Raw genomic sequence first — 20,650 nt, 5'->3', positions numbered from 1 at the left:
GCACATATCACTATGTTCTTTGCATATTACACACAACGATATGAATATAAATCTCCCATTTATTAATGCAACTACCTTTTTCTTATATTTAGAGCAAAGCAAAGCTTTTGTGTTCATGCACACACTTTGTTTCTCTCCTCTCACAACACTAAAAAGCCGTTATAAAGCAGGAATTGAGCATCCTGCATATGCTTACCTGTCTGTTTGGAAAGTGGTATAGAGATGGAGATGAGGATGGAGACAGGAATGTGCTTACGAAGTCTAGGATGGATCAACAATGGCTGATCTCAGTTGCCATGGCTACTACCAGTTACCATCTTTTGGCTACATGGTTATAAGAGCAAAGGGGTACGTGTTACAGGTAAATCACGATTAGATGAACTGGAACTAGAAGACATGCTTCTTGGGAGAGCGAATTCTCTATCTTACACGACTTTTCAGAAACTATTGGTTTTGATAATATTTTAGCAAGCAAGGTCACTGAATAATTTAAGTAAAAAAGAAGCATCAAGCTTAGTACTGTAAATATAAGAAGATATCAAATGATGGACTATAACTGGCTTGCAGATGGGGCTAGCAAACAAACAATGTGCTTGAGGTATGGGATTGGATCGTGGAATATATGTTGCGCATCATCAAAATGGTTAAACGAGAAGAGCTACGAGGACATCAGAGAAACAAGAAGACGATGCCATTCAAGGTTATCAAGCTGATCTCCCTACCAAAATGTTTGTTCACTTTGTGTCCTGGCTGATAAATGGATCTTGATAAAGAAGATGATTCCCACGCCGAAGGAAAAAGGAGAGTGAATAGTGTTAACCTGAGTTAGCTTGTTCATGCAGATTCAAATGAAAAAAAAAAACCACTAAGAGCCACATAATTAGTACATAACCGATTTCTTTTTACTTGAATTGACAGACTTGTTTAATTCTGTCAATTGTTTTGGTGAAGCCATGTACAGTATTAGACTCCGCCACCTGACCCATCTCATCAGAATCAGAAATCTACCAACAACTCATTCCCATACAAGGGGGTCTTATAGAAAGCCATCTCTCCCTCTCTTTTGCTTTAACAGGACCTCAGAAAGAAGTCTTCTTCCCGACAGTTGATCTCCACCTTGCAGCCGTTCACAATCACCGGAGCTCCGTCCATGGCATGCTGGGAAAACCTTCAGGTTCTCTTTCAGGCTGGAATTTCTGGTGAGGCCGCCGGACACCATCCACGCTCACCTTTCTTACTACATCGAGCCCTGTTGCTTCCCACATTGATTGGCAAAATAAATGTGGAGTGCCCAAAAATTTAGGAAGCTCACGGATAATTATTTACAAGAAATGGGTGGAAAGTTGTTCCTTCACACAACCTCAAAAAGATAATACTTTGAGTTTCACTGGGGGGCCTCGCCCCTTGCTTCTGGTTCTTCTATATTGCATACATGGAAGACGCGGGGAAAGGAACGATTAGCATGGATCGCCGTGAGATTTGGAAAACAGCATGTACGTGGAAAGTAAGCGAGAAGCTGAAAATGGAAAGTACATGAAAATTTATGATTTTTATATTAATATCTTTGAACAATTTTTCTCATTTATATATTGGCGCCTCTTAAAAAGTTTCGCCCCTTAAACAAAAATTTTATGACTCCGCCGTATCACGTATTGAGTCCATCCATGTGAACGTGCCTTCCAATTGATCCTGAGGACTTCACCTTCACTGCGCAAACCAGCAACATCCCAAACGAAACGTCAAAAAGGTTCCAGTTGACCTGTTTTTAGTTCTCTGCCGACGAATGTTAACGAAGAGGTAGGTCCTGCTTCGTCTTTGACATAAAAAGTGTCGACCTTCCCGCAAATAAGAGGCCAAAGTGGTCAGCCAAAACCGAAAGTTTTTCCAATTTGGGCGTTGCAGAAGTCATAAGAGAGATGCTTACTGCTATATGATGATGAGGGAGGCGATTAATCTTCCTCTCAACGGCGTGTATCGCGCATGGATTGCCTCATGAAGACTCATAAAGTCCATGTAAACCGGAATATTGTTGGCTGTATCAGTGTGGATCCCACAGATCCAGGCCGCCATTGTTGAAGAGCAGAGCAACCAGACTCGGTCATAAACTACCATTTATTTGTTCGACTATCATAAATAGCCATCTCAGGTTCAGAATGTTTGCTTGTAACCATATACAGAACGGTTTGTCAACGAGAGAAAGAGAGAGAAAGAGAGAGAGAGAGAGAGAGAGAGGCTGCCATTAATGAAGAGTGATGGGTAGTGGAAGAATGGCAAGGGAAAGGTGCACCATCTCTTTCTGGTTTCTTATAGTATGTCTCCTTCTCGTCGTTTTAAGCATAGTCTCCTCATCTCTTGGACCAGTATCTTCCTTCCATATATGTTTTTCTTCACCGAGGCTAAAGGCGTACTGTCTTGGTTCTGGCTTTGATCCCCTGCAAGCCCGTGCGCATGACCTTCATGGAAAGGCTCTATACGCTTCACATCTTGAAGAAGAAACACATACTGCTAAGGAGAGGCTTAAGGCTCCAGGTACAGTGGTGATGCAGGAGAACCACATCTATTACAAGCTTTCAGATGCTGAGTCCAATTCGACAAGCATGCCGTCGGATCCAAAGGGCAGCTTGCAGTTGCAGGAAAGTGCAACGCCAAGGAATCAAAGTGCTGAAGAAGTAGATTATGCAGAGAGGGAAGTAAAGAAGCAAATTCAGAAGCTAAGGTATGTAGCTCAAAGCAATACATGCCAAGGAAATTGTACTAATGTTGCATGCGAGGGGAAAGGTATATTTGTGTATGATCTGCCTGCCAAATTCAACAAAGAAATGCTAGAGAAATGTGGTGACATCTTCCCATGGATGAATTTCTGTAGCTACCTCACCAACCAGGGCATGGGAAGAGCTGTCCATGAACTGGGTCCAAATTGGTACTCGACGAATCAATTCTCGCTCGAGTCAATCTTCCATTCTCGAATCAAGAATCATCGTTGCCGGGTTTTCAAAGAAGAAGAAGCCTCCCTTTTCTATGTTCCATTCTATGGAGGATTGAATGTGTTGAAGATGAATTTCAATGGCGCCACAGTCAGTGCCAAGGACCAACTTGGTCTGGAGCTTGTAGAATGGATCAAGACCAAGAGCTCATGGGTGAGAAAGCAAGGGAGGGATCATTTCCTTGCATTGGGTACCATCTCATATGACTTGAGGAGAAGCAATGGGGAGTGGGGCTCAAATTTTTTAGAGTTAGATCAGATGCAGAACCCAATTAAACTAATGATAGAACGCCAACCTTGGCAGATGAATGATGTAGGGATTCCTTACCCTACAAACTTCCACCCCAATTCAGATGAGGACATCACCAATCTGCAATCCAAGCTATCCAGCTCCAACAGGACAACTTTCATTAGTTTCGCTGCCGGTGGACGGCCGAAAATGAAGACCAACGTTAGATCAATCTTGATTCAGGAATGCGTGAAGAACTCAAGTCTTTGCACTTATCTTGATTGCAAAGCAGGTGACTGCGTGAACCCTGCGACAGTGATCAAGCTCTTCATGGACTCTGAGTTCTGCTTGCAGCCTCCTGGAGATAGCCCAACCAGGAAATCCTTCTTTGATTCACTTGTCTATGGTTGCATCCCAGTTGTATTTGATCCTTTCACAGCATTCTACCAGTATCCATGGCACTTGCCGGAGGAAGGCAGGCGCTACTCGGTCTACATAGATCAACAACAAGTGAAGCAGGGGAAAGTGAATGTCCTGGATGTGCTTAGCAAGGTACCGGTTGAAGAAAGAAGAGAGATGAGAAGATACATCATCTTCGAGCTCATGCCTCGGATCATTTATGCTGGTTCTGATTCAAAGTTGCTGAAGTTTCAGGATGCTTTTGATATTGCCATCAACAATCTACTGCATATGGTAACAAGAGATGAGATTCATCGTATCTCTACTTAATATGCATATAATTCTTTCTTTCATTTCTTTTTTTGCTTGAATTCTTTTACAGTAAGATCATGCTTCTTGTAGCAGCGGCATCCAAGTCTGTGGAGGATCATATACTGGAAAGTGTAAAAAGGAAATAGAAGAATCTTAAGAATTTGCCCACTGAATTAAACTTGAAGGCTTTGAGCTTAGATCTTTCACAACTAAAGACCTAGTGTTTAGTTGCGGAGTCAACATTATAAATTGCTTATGTACTTATTAAACTTATAGTTGTGACTTATGTGCATGCTTTTTCTCGTAAATCCCGGCTAATCGCACGTCATGCAACAAAATATTTTTTTTGGTTTTTTTCAAAATGAGCCCTTTCATATCAAGCAAATTCTAAGGCCATCATTGACATATTAGAAATTTCAAATCTATCTTCAACTTAAGCATGGTAAATATATTCCTCGGGTTACTAATACATGTTTAGTACGCACCACATAGCTCGATCGATTGCACTACAATCACTTAGTGTGAAAGAGAAAAAAAGAAGTTTCTGTAGGAGGAGATCGAAGGCCCTAAAAAGAGGGTTGTTTGGTGATTTTCTTTTCAAAAAATTTAAGTTGAATAAAATATTGGACTTGAAATTGATAACTGAAATTTTGCTTGCAAAAAAAGAAGGTTTTGCATTATGAAATAGTAAAAAGTTTTGAGTGTTATTTTTTACCGTTCGATTGGTGAAATTAGATCCTTCTAGAAAAAAAAAATCCAGTTATCAAACACGCCCTTAGTATAAGGCATGAGTAAATGGGGAGAAAGCTGTTCTCTCCCTTTATTTAGACAATAGTAACCAGATGAATGGACGTATCATAATTCCCAAGTTCCTTACATAAAAAAAAAGGGATCCGATAGATGTAAAAAAAATAAGGGAAGGTAGTTGTTTAAGGAGTTAAAAGCAAAATTTTCAGGCATAAGTGGTAAAATATTAAAAAAAATATAAAAACAGTCCACAAGCTTTCAATATTGACATGTGACACCCACAAACCAGATAGAGCAGCCCTCTTGAATTTGAGCTCCGTCAATTAAGGAGAAAAGATACCTTGAAGTGGCCAAAGCTTTCTTTTTTTCTTCTTCTTCTTGTTCTTTCAATTTGTTACTGTTCTCCTTTCTTTCTTCTTTCTTCCTTGTTCTTTTAATTTGTTACTGTTCTCCTTTCTTTCTTCCTTCTTCCTCCTGTTCTTTTAATTTGTTACTGTTCTTTCCTCCTGTTTTTTTAATTTGTTACTGTTCTCACGTAGGTAGAAAGCATCCGTCAACTAGAATGTTACATATTCACTGTTTATAGTCCACAAAAAGAACACCAATAAGAATCAAATTGACGAGCGAACTTTTATCAATCTAGTTGCGTTGCACCCTTGAAGGCTAAGCTCTATTAATCAATGGCTATTTAATTATAAAGCCATAGTTGACCATGAATTCCCTAAAAGTTCCTTTGTAAAACTTAAAAAAAAAAAGTATTAAAAAAAGGAAATAGAAAAATAAACATCTTCTTTTCATGTAACCGTTACTTAAGCGATGGCCGTTGAGATTCCTTTCAGGTGAAGGTTTCAAACTTCGAATGCATGAAATAGAACAAGCGCCGGTGTTGAATGTCAATCTTGTAAACAACGGTATTGACGTCCCTATTCCATATAAGTGCGGCATCGGTTTGTTCACTCATATAAAGTACAATAGATAAATAACTTTAAATTCATTTTCAAAACACAAATGTAAAAAACATAATCGGTAAGAAATATTCCGAGATCGTAGGTGATTTGAGATGTGAGATCCACATAAGTTTATGTTTTTCGTGTAAGATCTTAATAATTTAAGATCCTTGAGACAGTAGCGGAGCTATTGTGTGATTGGCGTGGGCGATTGCCCACATTTGTCCCTAAAATCTTGCATTGTGATTAAGCGAGGCCTAGATTCAGTTAAGTCCAACAACATGTGATGCCTACACTAAACTTGAGTTAGTGCCCTGCAATCACTCATTCTTTTAAGTGAAAATCTATCAGTGTCCTTCAGCCAAAATTTTTTAGTTCGACCGATTTGAGATATAAGATAATTTCTCAAGTTAGCTTAGGAGAGCTTTTGATAGTTTTTGGATTTGAGATCCTTGGGATTTGAAAACCATGAATTTTATATCAGATTCTCTCTCTTACAATCTTCAATCTGATATTTTCTTAATACAAGGGAGTAAAATAACGGCGTTTAAGTATGAATCTTAAGTTTGACACAAGATTTTCAGTTTCATGAACAATGGATTTTACCATAAATCTATCACATCGATAAACGTATAACGTGACATATCCATGTTAGATCGTCGATGATAATGGTGTATCATCGAGGCTTCTTGTACAAAGATGGAAATCAATTAATTTACTGTGCTGATTTAATCGATGCCATTAGCAATTAGATAAATTTTGCTTTTTTGTTTTTTTTTTAAACGCTGGTTTAAATGACGTATTAGTAATAAAACACTTTTATATAAGAGAAAAATACCCTTTTAACATCTATTCTAAATGTCGTACACCACCCAATTTCCCATTGTTTTTTTATATTTTGCAGTTTTTCTCATTTTTAATTAATTTTGACATTTTCCTTTTCATTTATATAGTGTGCATATAGTTACTGAAAAATATATGGGTCCTGACCCCACCTCAATTTTTTTTCAATTAACATGTAAATTTTAAAAAATTTTACTTGTTTTATATAAAATTTTTGAAAAATAACATTTCGGCTCTAATCAAAATTTAAAAACTTTAATTCTACCCACCTCATGAAAATTTTTTGTCTCGACTCCACCCTTGTCCAGTTGGAATTTGGAAAATGAACTCTGTTAATTTAAGGAGCCAACCTTGAGCTTTGAGAGAAGAAAGAGAAACTGAAATTCTCTGGTCATCCCTATATATATATATATATATATATATATATATATATATATATATATAGTTTATTTTAATTAAATAATTGTTGGTCAAGAAGAGGCAATCGTGGCACTACCGGGGCTGCAGCTTATTCTTCTTGGTAGGCCTTGTTCATTTTGAAACTATATATATATATATATATATATATATATATATATATATCTATAGAAAAATTAAATGGTGATTCTAGGTTTTTATAGTCACCCAACTATCTAATTAAGACCGTCTGATCTAATATGATTAAAAGAAAAACAAAAAATAATAATAATAGATATTTTTGTCATGTAGTATTAATTTTCATATGTTTTTCTATATTTTTCTTTCAACCATTCATGTACATCAAATGGATGATGTTTGTTAGATGGTTAGGTAGCTCTGAATAGCCAAAGTCATATAAGAAAATTGAATGGTGACTCTAGCTTCTTAAAGTCACCCAACTATCTAATCATGACCAGTATGATGGACTGTTAAAAGAAAAAAAAAACATCTTCAGTCATGTAGTATTAATTCTCATATTTTTCTTTCAACCATTCATATACATCTATGGATGACCCTGGTTAGATGGCTAGTAACTTTGAATAGCTAAAATCATATCAGAAAATTGAATGGTGACTATAGCTTTTTAAAGTTACCCAACCATCTAATCAGAGCCGTCTGATCTAGCATGATGGACTGTTAAAAAAATAAAAAAATAATAATAGACATCTTCGTCATGTAGCATTAATTCTCATCATTTTCTCTATATTTTTCTTTCAACCTATAATGTATATAAGATGGATAACTTTGATTAGATAGTTGGGTAACTCTAAATAGCCAAAGTCATCATCACCTTAATGACACTAATTATCCAAATTACCCAACTTATTCAAGAGGAACATTTGATACATTGTGATAAATAGTTAAGATAAAAACAATAAAAAAAGGTATCATCTAATACTACATAATGAGAATGTCTTTATCCTTTTTCTCATTGTTATTCTATCAACCATTCATCACTGTTGATCAAATGGCTCTTATTGTTATTATCTCAAATATATATATATATATATATATACACACACGGTTGATGTCTTTCCAATATTGGCACCTCTTAAAAAGTTACAATTTTATATCTAATCAAGACTGTCAAACCGAGTATGATGGACTGTTAAAAGAAAAAAAAAAGACATTTTCGTCATGTAGTATTAATTCTTATATTTTTCTTTATATTTTTCTCTTAATCATCTATGTACATCAGATGAATAATCCTGGTTAGATGTTCATCACTATAGATCAAACCGTTTTCATTGTTATTCCCTCAACTATTCAATTTCCTTATATATATATATATATATATATAAAAGGTTGATGTCTTTCCGATATTTATATATCTCTATCTAACTATTTAATCAAGTGCTTAAATACATAATTTAATGAATGTGATGGACATAATTGATTTGAACAATTATTTGAACTTTCAAATTATTGAAATGTATGAGAGAGAAAACGAAGAGCATAGCCGCATAAGCAAGGAAGAACAGCCCACGTACCTTTAGTCCCAAAAGCTTGTACCAACTCGCTTGATGTTTTCTTTTCGTTTCTTTCTTCACTCTCTCTCTATCAGTCTCTCTCTCTCTCTCTCTTCCTTTTCAATCTTTCCATAGCTTCTTTTGCGTGCATCTGGCAAACACGTAAGTGACCAAAGAAAACAAAAGTGAAAGTGAAAGATGAACTGCATTTTAGAAAATAAAAAATTTTATAACGTAAGTCCTAATCAACGTCTCCTAATTATTTCGTTAACAACTTGTTTTTTTTTTATTATTATTATTGCATTGCGCAGCATCATTGCTTTTTTACTTTTTTAACTTCATAAGTTAACTAAGTATATACGTTTTCTTTTTTTAAGTCAAGTTTAAGAGCTATTTAAACAAGTGATATCAAAATCGGCATATTCAAATTAAATGAGTTTCGATTTTGTAACTGATTCAAGAGTGTCACGTTTTGTTTTTGTTTTTTTTTAAACTATGTTTAAAGCACTTAAGAATTATTTGTTTTAATTTTTTTATAATTGTTTTCATTTACTTTTTAATGTCTTTTTAGATACATTGACCAATTTGTAACTGATTTAGTTGAATTAGTAAATCAACCAATTTTTATTTTAAAGTATTTTATTACAACTCATTTATACGAGACATTTAGCAACAAGAACACTATTACGATATTTTGTGAATATGTTCGAAATAGTGAGTCAGATTCATGAAACACTGTGTTTCTGTGTATAGTATTTTTTTAGTCAATTGTTCCTCGAATTATTTTTGCATCTCAAAAGATTAAAAGCATAAACAGACCTATATATAACAACGGGAAACTGTAATGTATCTATATGTCATTTTTTTTTTAAATTCACTTTCAAGGCCATTTTTTCAAAACACATTTATACAAATTTAGTATTAAGGAGCTCAAATTAACCTTTTTACATCATTGTCGTTTTACTAAATGTAAAAGTTCAAAAATGTATTGTGTACTTTAAGAAGTCTATTTATTTTATATGGTGTCAGTTTTGTTTTAAATTTTGGAACAAGAGAAGAAGTTTCCTTTTTTTATTATTATTAAATAATAAATGTACCTCTTATTATCTTAGATAGAATAAAAATATATTAAAATCCCATTTTAAGAAAAGCTCGATAAAATGGAATGTTAAAACATTTTAACACTTTTCCATAAGTTTTTCGAACAAAATACTGTTATATATACATTTTAAAATGCAGACACACAAAAATGACAACGCTAAACTATAAAATATGACAAAATCTGCGATACTTTGTCTAGTTATAAGTGCCTTTCATATAGAATACATATTATCAGGAAACCTTTTTTTTTGTCTAATTCAATTCTATTGTAAATTTTTTTATTTCAACATCTTTCTAAAACTTAATGCAGAAAAAAAGCAACTTTTTTTTTATTTAAATTAAAACTTGATTGAAAACATTTTTTCCCCAAGTGAAATCATCTTTGGCCTCCATGTCTTATAAGAACATTATCATGCAAAATTATTATGATTAGTAGATTATGATTTAGTTGCTCGTTTTTCTTAGTGTAAAAGACTATTGCGCTCTCTCTCTCTCTCTCTCCTTTTATATATATATATATATATATATATATATATTTATTGGCGACACTTGAGCATTGAATCTAATCGAGAATTTCACTGGGAGTTTTCGAATGCATGAGCTCCATTTACTTAAAGGGGCTCCTTGATATATTGATATACCTGGAATTATAGAATTTTAGAATCAAGATGCTAAATTTTTTTAAGAAATTGGAATTATTAAACAAACGAAGTATTTTGTTTTCCTGAAACATGAAATTTTGACCATTGTAGTTTGAGGAAGAATAATGATTATGAAACTATCATTATGGATTAAAAATTCCAAATCATTAAACACCTTTAAGTGTTCCAAAATAACTTTTTGAGGCTACGTACATCAATTTAAAATCGGTTTTCCTTGACCATAAAGAACTAAGTCATTATAATGGAGTTTAAATATTTGTTTAGAAAATATAAAAAGTTAAATTAATTAAAAGATCAAAGATAAACACCAATGGAACCATGAATGAATTCGTCAATTGCATATGAATCATAAATTAGTTGAAAAAGCTGCTCGCCCTTGAACGGTGAACTAAAAAAATGCTTTGAAGGTGAACTGGCAGTCGAAATTGTCAGGCTGACCAACAACTTCAAAAAAATTTATTCAAGGGCTCACTTTTTGGGCGTCATTTCAAAAGGGGTTTATGTTTTTAAATAATTTATATATGCATCCTCCATTATGTTAATAGAGTTTTAAATATTGCTTCATAAAGTAATTATTTTGGTTAATTATACAAAGGCAAATTCTTATTTGATAATTGTCAATAAACATGGGGTCCATATTAGCACTGTTGAAGGGCGATTTGAGTGTAGGGATGTCAATATATCCTATTTGAATTGGATATCCGACCAATCATAAATATTCAATCGGATTCATATATGGATTTAGATTGAATTCATTTTCCAAAAAAATATCATGTATTTAATGATATTACATTTTAAAAATTGGTAAAATCCAATTCAAAGGATTAGGATATGAATATAGAAATCAGACTCAAACATGACTTTTATTTATTTGTATTTGAATCCAAATACGAGAATATTAAAAAAAATAGATATAATTAAAGCTATATCTGATCTAAATATGATCCGTCAAGTTCTTAACATGTAAAATGTCATAACAAATAACCCGAGTTGTATTAACAAAACAATAAAAAGTGAACTATTTTTTTCTTATTATTACAAAAAATTGGGGTTTAGATATAATTGAGACAAAAAAAAAGGGTGGTAAGAAGATAGTTAATAAAAGTGAAGGGCACTATCGTCATTTTACAGGGTCCACAACCATGCTGTTAACAGTCAAAACCTGAAAAACCTGAAAAACGGGAGGCTCGGCCTCTGACTGTAAGGCAAAAGACTGAATTAACCTTCTTCGTGATATATTTCTAATATTTTTTCCGAAATTGTTTATTGGTACAGCGGTTTTATTTGACCGAGAAATTCATCATTCAAAAGAAAACATATTTTCAAGAACAGTTATGGAGCAAAGCATCCTCAAATTAACATATATTTCATAATTTCTTATATTTCATTTTGTTTTAAACTTTTATTTTCCTTCTCCAACTATGCTCCGTTCCAATTTATTAAACTATTATTTATTCATTTGATTTTATAAACTCATTAATTCATCTAGACCATGCTGAGATCGACGAATCATTTTAACAATTACAATTTTAAGATTAATTTACATAGTGAGCAATAATAAAAAAATAAAGTACTATTTACACTATTTAATTGTTATGTGTGAGTGATTAGGAAAAAAGTAATAAAGGATGAACTTAGTTTAACATCTTAATGGAAATTCAGAGAAGACCTTTTCTTCTAGCGTTACAGTTGGCAACGTAATCACGTGACTTTTTTCTTTAAACGTCTTATATTTTAAATTTTTTCATTTAAGTGCACAAAGTTTTGACTAAGTTTTAAAAACAGGAATCCGATTTCGTAGTTTGGGCTTCACTCTCGCTGCCACTACCAGAAATGAACTTCAAGTTTAATGATATAATGTTAAAAATAGCAGAAAATTTACTCTTCAATGTTTTTACGTTGAAAACGAATTTTATTTAAATTTTTGATTAGATCTTAGGAGTGTAACAAAGTAATTTATTTTGAGATTTAATTTGAATTAAATATAAAAATGATTATAAAATCAAATTCACAAAGACATATATATATATATATATTCAAATTAGAATCCAAATCAAGTATCAAGCTAGAATTGCATCATTAGAAAAATATGAAAAGGGAAAACATGAGGACTGTATTTTACTATGACAAAAAAGGGATGACTGACAAAGAAAAGTTTTTATGTTTATTTTATATGTAGATCTTTTACTTAAAACAGGGACCCACCCTCTCTTTTCCAGCTCGGCGACGAGACTCCATCATTCCATCTCCCTCCTTTTTTTCTTGGAGCTCCAAGCTCTCTCTGGCTCTCTAATCTCTTTCTGGTGCCGTACTGCGAGACAGGCTTCTGCTTCGGACGTTCTCTCAGGTTGAATCGTATCACAATTGCTTAGCAACCAAGGAGGACAGGTCAGTGCTACTGCCACTGTGCCGTGCTTCTTCATCCTCGGAAGCTGCTGCTGCAAGTCTGTTTTCTTCTTTCTGATATTCCTTCTTTTTCTTATTCTTCTTCGATTTTGCAACGAGCCCGCCGCTACCCATTTGCTGTTCACTCGGTTGGAACTCTTTTTACCAATTGCTTTGCTTCTTTTGTAGTTTTTCTTCAAAGGGGGAGTTTGAGCGTTGGGGAAAATTGGGTTGGAGAGATTGTTCTAGGGTTTGCTTGTTTTGATTTTTAGCCTTTGCTTAATATTTTTTCAGTTCATTGGAGAAACTTTCTGCTTTTTTCCCTCGGAAAGAATTGGTTTCTCGGTTTTCCTTCCTTGGTGTTTCCTTTCTGCAAGATTTTGAGTACTGTTGGTGATGTAATAGGTGTTTGGTTTTGGCAAGTGGAATTTCGTGAAATGGTTTTCAGGAGTTGTGGAGTGCCCGGCATTGGGACTTCTTTGTTTGGTGGTGGGCTGAGTTGATGGTGGTTTTGGTTGGACCTCTCCGGGGCATGGACTGGCAATGGCCGGATGTTAAGGTTTCCGGAGGTATCAGGATTCAAGGAGCAGATTTAGTTCCGATCCGTGAGGCCGACTTAGACGCAGCACAATGGCTGGCCTAGTCTACCAGAATTGGAAGGGAAACAATGTAATGTCTCTTTTACTGCTACTTTGCTGTCCTTTGTCGATTTTCGGTGTGTATTAGCAATATCTGCCGCTTTTTTACGTGAACTTTCTTATTCTACATTCTAAGAGGAAAATTTGGAAGTAGCCATGTTGCAGAAATATGGGGAAACTGCATTGCCCAGCATCCAATGCATATCCCCATCTTGTACTGCTTTTTCTAGAAAAGTGTGCTTTTTCATTATGTGCTTAATTTGATTGAGAGCAATATCTAGGAAGCTTTCAATCATCACGAATCAGAAAGTTTGAAATTTGGAAATGTGAGGTGTGGTTGTAATAGTGCAACGTTCATATTAAATTGATACATGTATTGGTTTCATATTAAATTGATACATGTATTGGTACTTACTATTTGTCTAGGACTTCATGGTTTTGTGTGACTGCACCTCTTCTATTGATCAGTGAACATTTAGTTGCATGATCACGTATTACTTTTTTCTGTTACTAGATTATGTTTGTAACCATATAACGACTGCCACACACACACAGACATACACACACATTTTTACCAATAAGGGATTAAGAAAAGAAATGATCGACTCTAGAAAGAAAGATAATAGTGTATCTGGCCAATTGTCTTTTGATATATTTGATTACATTTTTATTCAACAAAATTCAATATCTGCTGCCTTTCTATACTGTTAAAATGGTGTACTAAGTCCTTGCTATGAATAAAAAATTTGGATCGCTTAAGAAGATGAAAAGGTTGGCACATACCTTGCTATCTTTCTAAGTTTGTGTTCTTTTATTGTGTTACATATTGGGAAGTTTATCTTTCATTTATACGTAATTCTTTTTCTATTTATATCACTTGCATTGGACTGATTTTTTGTCTCAATTTATCATGCAGATATTTTTCTTCGGCGGCAGATTAATATTTGGTCCAGATGCGAGGTCTCTACTTGTAACTATATCACTTATTGTTGTACCTGTGGCGTTCTTTTGTGCATTTGTTGCAAGAAATCTACTCCACAAGTTTCCTGCATACAATGCTGGTTATGCAATTCTGGTGGTGGCCATTGTCTTCACTATCTATGTTAGTTCTCTCTTTCACTAGTTACTCTGCCTGGCTGTTCAAAGAAGTGTTTCCGAGGTCAATGGTTGTTTGACATCTTCTAAATCTTACCATATCATGCTTTATTGACATTTATGAAAGTTCTTGTTGCCTGAATTACCTAAAGTCACTTTATTGTTTTCATGGTATATTATTGTTCCTTGGAATCTTTTATATTTATCGGGTTGCTCTTATGTATCTTTTCATTTCTATCTTTATTTCTGTATTTTTTTATTTTATTTCTATTTTTGAATTCATGCTGCGGTCTGGAGCTAGCCAAACGCCTAGCTCTGACATCTCCCTTTTCTCATGTATATATATAGGAGTTATTCCCCCTTGTGCATCATCACTCTCAAATTCCTTCTTTGTCTTCATGGATGATATTTGTCTTTTACATTTTTCTGCCTTAGTACAAGCATGTCCATGAGAGAGTGATTTTTATTCTCTTTGTGTGCTCTCTGTGTTGAGAATATTTTCTTGTTTGTTTAATCAAGTCGTTGAGGACTTGATCTTGTGTTCTCGAGGGAGGGCTTCACACTTAGCAATGTAGGAAAAGATTTTCATGGTTAAGAATGGGAGTTTAAAACTGATTTTTACTTTGAGAAATGTATGATTTTTGAGCCTAGGATACTTACAAAAATTTGGGTTATTGATTTTCATTTTCGTTTTTGGGCGTAAAACGTATTTCAGATACAAATTGAGCAAACTAAGTTTTGATTCTTAAAATTGAATTCATATAGCTCACTTTCCTTTGTTTACTTCTTTGTAAGAAGTGGTGCAAAAATGCCACATATATCAACTATCGTATTTGAGTAACATGATGAGTTACTCCATTTTTGTGTGTGCATGTGTGTTATATTTGTTTCATATGCTTTTTTTTCAGTTTCTAATATGTGATAGACTGTTGCCAATGTTGTACATTCTTTCTGATGTTCTTGGTCATTTTGTTTCTTCTGAGAATTGATGAGTTTATTTTGGCACTACTTAATCAAGGTTTTGGGGCTTCTACTCCTAACTTCTGCTCAAGATCCTGGAATTGTTCCTAGAGCTCTACATCCTCCTGAGGATGAGATATATGAATCCTCAATTGCAAATGATGGTGTTGCTGGACAAACTCCAAGACTTCGATTTCCACGTATCAAAGAAGTTTCATTCAATGGCATGACTGTGAAAGTAAAATATTGTGATACATGCATGCTATATCGTCCTCCACGCTGCTCACATTGCTCCATTTGCAACAATTGTGTGGAACGATTCGATCATCATTGCCCATGGGTCGGTCAGTGCATTGGGCAGGTAAACAATTAGCTTCTCTATATCTGGCTTGAGCTACTTAGTAATTTATTTGTGTGTTTATGTGCGTGGGAAATGAGCGGGACCATGTAATCATTTTGGTTAGTCCTATCAGTGACTATCTGATTTGCTTGATGTCTTTCTCCAAGGGTTCAGTCTTCATTTTTTGTACCTACTTATCTTCCTTTTTCTTTCATCTTCTGAAAAGGACATGGAGATCTAAACCTTTAAATGAAATCATCTTGTGTATCCAAATTGTCACTGATAGAACCGATTAAAATGCATAACTAGTTCTACTCATTCTCATACACACATGCACACACACACACACACACACACACACACACACACACACACACACACAGAGACAGAGGGAATCAATGGTCTTTAGTCATCTTTTCTAAATTATGATCAGCCCATTGGAAAGAATAATTTGATAATGGTGGCTAAACATGGTGGGAAATCTACATGTCTGTTAGCCAACGCCACAAAAACCAAGCTCCAATGAAAAGTTGGAAGCTGAAACCAAAGTACATCAATTCAGAACATTGCAGAAAGCAGTTGAGAGAGAGACAGAGAGAGAGAGAGAGAGAGCTATAGCCAACGTCACAAAAACCAAGCTCCAATGAAAAGTTGGAAGCTGAAGCCAAAGTACATTAGTTCAGAACATTGCAGAAACCAGTTGAGAGACAGAGAAAGAGAGAGGTTTCTAAGTTATGGTCAGCCGCTTGGAAAGAATAAACTTCATAATGGTGGCCCATAAGCATGGCAGGAAATTTGCATGTCCATTCAAGTTAAATTTGCCCACAATATATGCAGCCATAAGCGAAGAAATTTATGGGAAACTCATCTGGCATGGATTAGGTTAGTTTTTATTTTGTAATAATTGTCAAGACTTTTCCTTCTCGCATAAGGGGTGTAGATTTTTCCATTTTGCCTTTTGCATTTGTGCTCCATTCGCTGTTTTCTTTTTCCCCTTTTTCTGTGTTGTCTAGACTTCCTTTCTTTTTTACTTTTTAGTAAACCTCTCTTTTTAGATGTTCGTTTTTGCTTTCACATATTTTATGATCATGCTAAAATCTAGTGCAATAGGTGAAGAAAACAACCTTTGCATACAAAATAGGGAAGTGACAATGTATATAGGAGAACCTCTTCTCAGTTGAGAATAACAAATTGCATCTAGCAGATGGAGAACATGCAAAATGAAATGGTGTATTTGGTGGTGCAAAGTCATTGACTCTTTTAGACTTGGTTTGCAACAAGGAGTTTGACTCCAAACTATCTTAAGCCTATTTAAATGAGAATATTTATGTAAAGACTCAGACCAACTATAAGGCTTAAACATGTGGAGAACTTTCTTGAAGACTAACTAATTTATGTAATATTGTACGTATTGATTTTATATGCATTAGATACTCCGGTTCGAACTGTCTTGAGCCTGTGTAAGTGAGAAGGTACGCCCATTTAGAAACTCTAGACAGATCATACAGCTTAAAATATGTTGATCTTTCTTGAAGAACTTTCAGTTTGTGTAATGTTGGGAACTATTGCTTCTATGTACATTAAATCTGCCATTTTGAGTAATGCAAAACAAAACTTAAATTTAGATGTGTTGGATGGAAAATTGTCATAGGTGGATGTTAAAATCTGTATGGCTGCTATATCTGATTTAAACTCCAAACGTTTGTCAAAGCGTCAGTTGTATCTATTAGTCAGACATTGACAGCTCTAGAAGAGAGTACAACACCAATTTTGGGTAGAAAAATATGGATTAACTTGCTTCAATGTGTCATATCCCATCAAGTTCTGATTGGGGTCTCTTTTCCTCTATGTCACATGGATTTTCCGATTTGCTTCTCACACCATGCCCTGTGTATGGGTGTTATTGTGAATTCTATAAAATTGGTTGAATCCCCCCTCAATACCTGCAGTCTCATCCATTTGAAACAAGCTTTCCAATTGACTTGGGATAAAATAAGTCCTGTGTTTTATCCGAAAATATTGTTGCATGAATAAGTGTTTTACATTATTGTTCGATGATTTTCTCCCTTTGCTAACTTGAGCTAATTTAAGTACTGCTGCTACTTATATCCTTTTTCTTTTCCCCCTTTCGGCAGCGCAACTATCGGTGCTTCTTCATGTTTGTTTCTTCATCTACCGTCCTTTGCATATATGTGTTCGCAATGTCAGCTTTGAACATTAAGTTTATCATGGATGGTGACTACCACACAGTTCCGAGTGCACTTAGGCATGCTCCAGCATCCTTGATACTTATGATTTACTGCTTCATTTCTGTTTGGTTTGTTGGAGGCCTTACAGTGTTCCATTTGTATCTTATTGGTACTAACCAGGTAAGTTCTCTCTATATTAGAAAGTTGGTTCTAATCAGGCTAGGTTTTGATATTTACTGCATCACGTTCACTGATTTACAATAGTTTACAATAGCTCATTTTCATGCATGCTATATAGCAAAACAAGATCCAATCTTGAAGTGAAAAGGAGGGATCAACATGTTCGACTTATGTGATTACCAACCTGTATCTGAAGATTCTGAACCTTATCGCTCAGATGGTAATGAAACAGTCAATTGAAAGTTACCTCGTCCTGCCACAAGATATCTGTACATCTTCCCATGATAAAAAATTTTAGTAGGGGAATGAGCTATATGAATTTCTTTTTTGAGTTTTTCCAATAAAGAAACAACAGGAATAAGCAACAGGTTGTTTCCCAAGCCAAAGAAATTTCAAATTTCTATACCATCAGTTTAATCCTCTTAAGAATGCAGTAGCCAGTTATATCTGGCCAAATCCAGAGGTGGCAATTCCAATGAAGGATGTGCACCAGATTTTGGGTTAATTTTTGTCAAATGGTTATCATATAGCTATGCAATTTTTTATAATATGGAGACTATTACATTGGGGAAGCACTTTTCAAGAAGTTTGGCATCTTTTTGGAGGTGCAAAAGAAAATGACTGAATGAATGACTCTTAATAATGTGTAATGGAGCAAGGTTTATTCTGAATATCCTATTTATGACTTGCAAATTTATCTCCAGACAAAGTGTTTCTGCTTGCTACTGTTAATGATGCATCCATACAATTACGCATGCTCGATGGCATGAAAAAGTGCTGATAATGCGTTTCTAAATGAGATGGAGGGCTCTGTAGGATAGAAAGATGCTATTTGTACCGGGGAATTCTACTGTACTCCGTGCAGCTATGGTTGTTGATCCTGCAGAGACTACCCCAAGGTTCAGGCCAGATTGTAGGAAGTGGGTGATACGTTTTTGTATTTATAATCCCGCTCGTGTATAGCCAACTCATCCATGGGGAGGGATTTTCATTGATCGTCATTATTCACAAAAAAATTGTAGGAGCTAAAAACTCATCTAAAGTGAGGGGAAAATAATGAGAGCAAAGGGAAGAACATAGGAGAGATCTGGAAGAACAAGACAAAGAGGACGAGAATGAAAAGGAGCACCTGAGGCAAAAAAAAGAGACTCTCATTAGTTCCCAGGAACATAAAAGGACAAAATAGAACAAACTATGACAATCTTGTTCCCATACATGACGTCTACAGCCCAGACCAACTTTGTCATGCGGAGCTCCCAATATCCGTTCAAATTTGCGGCCCTCTTGTTGACTATGCCCTGTGTGCTGGATGAACTAGGTGAGCAAGTTGATAGGCTTGGGTATCAAGTGGGTCAGCTAAGGTAAGTTTTTTGCTACTTAGAAGCCTTGGTAGCTTGCAAAATTTGTGTAGGTACTTGTTTTACATATTTTAAAGAAAAAGAACATAAGTGGCTTCCCTTTTTCATGCCTTTTATTCGGGAGTTAGACGTGTAAGCTTCCGTAGCTGTATCTGGCTATTTTGAGTGTAAATTTTCTTTTCTTGTTTGCTTGTCTGGTTGCATTTCTGTTTCTTTCTTAACCTGTAGATTGACAAAGTGTGTTGGTTAATGTTGCTTCCATTCATTAAGCCATACGGGGTGTGGTCATCAGGAATTGATGACAGGAGAAAAGATTGGAAAGAACATGGTAGGATATTAAAAAGTACAAGTAGACAGTAAAATGATATGTAGTTGGAAATTTTTTTGAATAACGTCATTCCATGAAGCTTCTTTCTGGTTGGTACACCTACTCTTGCAGTTAATGGTCCTTTAAATTTCTGACCATGTTACTCTTCTGCTTCTCCAGACTACATATGAAAATTTCCGATATCGAGCTGAGAACCGCCTCAGCATGTATGACAAAGGCTGCTTGAGTAATTTTGCTGAGGTATTTTGCACAAGTGTGCAACCTTCAAAGAATAAATTCCGTGCCAAGGAACAGCAAGATGTTCAAAAACCATTGCCATCTCCAATGGAAAGCAGAGATATTGAAGAGCCGGTTGATTATATCCGCAGCAAGGTGGAAGATGACCTCGAGATTGGTGGTGCTTTCTCTAAGGTGCGTGAGCGCACCTTCGATGAAAATGATGTAGGAGACCAGATCAATCCAGGCCATGGCATTATTCTGGATAACTGCTCTGCAGCACTTGAACAACAAATGGATGGTCGTGTGCCATCTGATGTGCTCAATGGCGCACACAGGCACTCAAGCTGGGGTAGGAGAAGTGAGAATTGGGAGATCTCTTCAGAGGTTCTTGGGATGAGCTCCTCCGTCACAGAGAGTGGAAGATTTGGCGTGCATGGAGCCTCTCCTGTAAGCAAGTAGAAATTTTATAAGCTGGTAAAAGTGGGAACTGTGGGGAGGTAGAAAGGAGAATGCTACTTTTGATTTATGTCTTGTTGTTCCATTACAGAAACTGTTTGTGGGTATGAATAGATAGTTCGGAATGAAGATTTCTCCGTATTTCTGGAGTTCCTTCATTTCCTTCCATTCTTTTACCATGATGTTGACTCACGTGAATTTATGACAAAGTCTCAGCATGTTGTGGTTTGCTCTCAAGGAACAAGCTGATTGTCCAAAAGATAAACGTGCTCCCATTGTGCAGATTCACTAATCAGTGGTGTTGAGGATTTAGTCAATATCATCGATATATATATATATGCTTATTGGCCT

At 35.3% G+C, this 20,650-nt stretch overlaps 2 protein-coding genes across 5 annotated transcripts; both read left to right on the top strand.

The window, feature by feature from the left end:
• The first annotated feature begins 2,142 nt into the window (after positions 1–2,142).
• On the top strand, positions 2,143–4,102 carry LOC116248537 (probable xyloglucan galactosyltransferase GT20). Of its 3 annotated transcripts, none has more exons than XM_050076252.1 (2): positions 2,194–2,309; positions 2,440–4,102. In XM_050076252.1, exon 2 carries the CDS (start codon positions 2,541–2,543, stop codon positions 3,939–3,941), a length of 1,401 nt encoding a protein of 466 aa, XP_049932209.1. In that variant the 5' UTR covers positions 2,194–2,309; positions 2,440–2,540; the 3' UTR covers positions 3,942–4,102. The 3 variants fall into 3 exon arrangements, with proteins under 3 accessions (XP_031477245.1, XP_049932209.1, XP_031477246.1); XM_031621386.1 differs by having other exon boundaries at positions 2,234–2,281; positions 2,362–4,102; XM_031621385.1 differs by having other exon boundaries at positions 2,143–4,102.
• An 8,264-nt stretch (positions 4,103–12,366) lies between these two features.
• Positions 12,367–20,475, top strand: LOC116248194 (protein S-acyltransferase 8-like). Of its 2 annotated transcripts, none has more exons than XM_031620843.2 (6): positions 12,367–12,539; positions 12,942–13,205; positions 14,091–14,276; positions 15,288–15,590; positions 17,705–17,938; positions 19,784–20,475. In XM_031620843.2, exons 2-6 carry the CDS (start codon positions 13,167–13,169, stop codon positions 20,300–20,302), a joined length of 1,281 nt encoding a protein of 426 aa, XP_031476703.1. In that variant the 5' UTR covers positions 12,367–12,539; positions 12,942–13,166; the 3' UTR covers positions 20,303–20,475. The 2 variants fall into 2 exon arrangements, with proteins under 2 accessions (XP_031476703.1, XP_031476704.1); XM_031620844.2 differs by having other exon boundaries at positions 12,367–12,595.
• Positions 20,476–20,650: the final 175 nt, after the last annotated feature.

This window comes from Nymphaea colorata, chromosome 2, assembly GCF_008831285.2.
Source record: "Nymphaea colorata isolate Beijing-Zhang1983 chromosome 2, ASM883128v2, whole genome shotgun sequence".
NCBI classification, from domain to species: Eukaryota; Viridiplantae; Streptophyta; class Magnoliopsida; order Nymphaeales; family Nymphaeaceae; genus Nymphaea; species Nymphaea colorata.
This window is presented reverse-complemented; position numbering and strand designations above follow the sequence as displayed.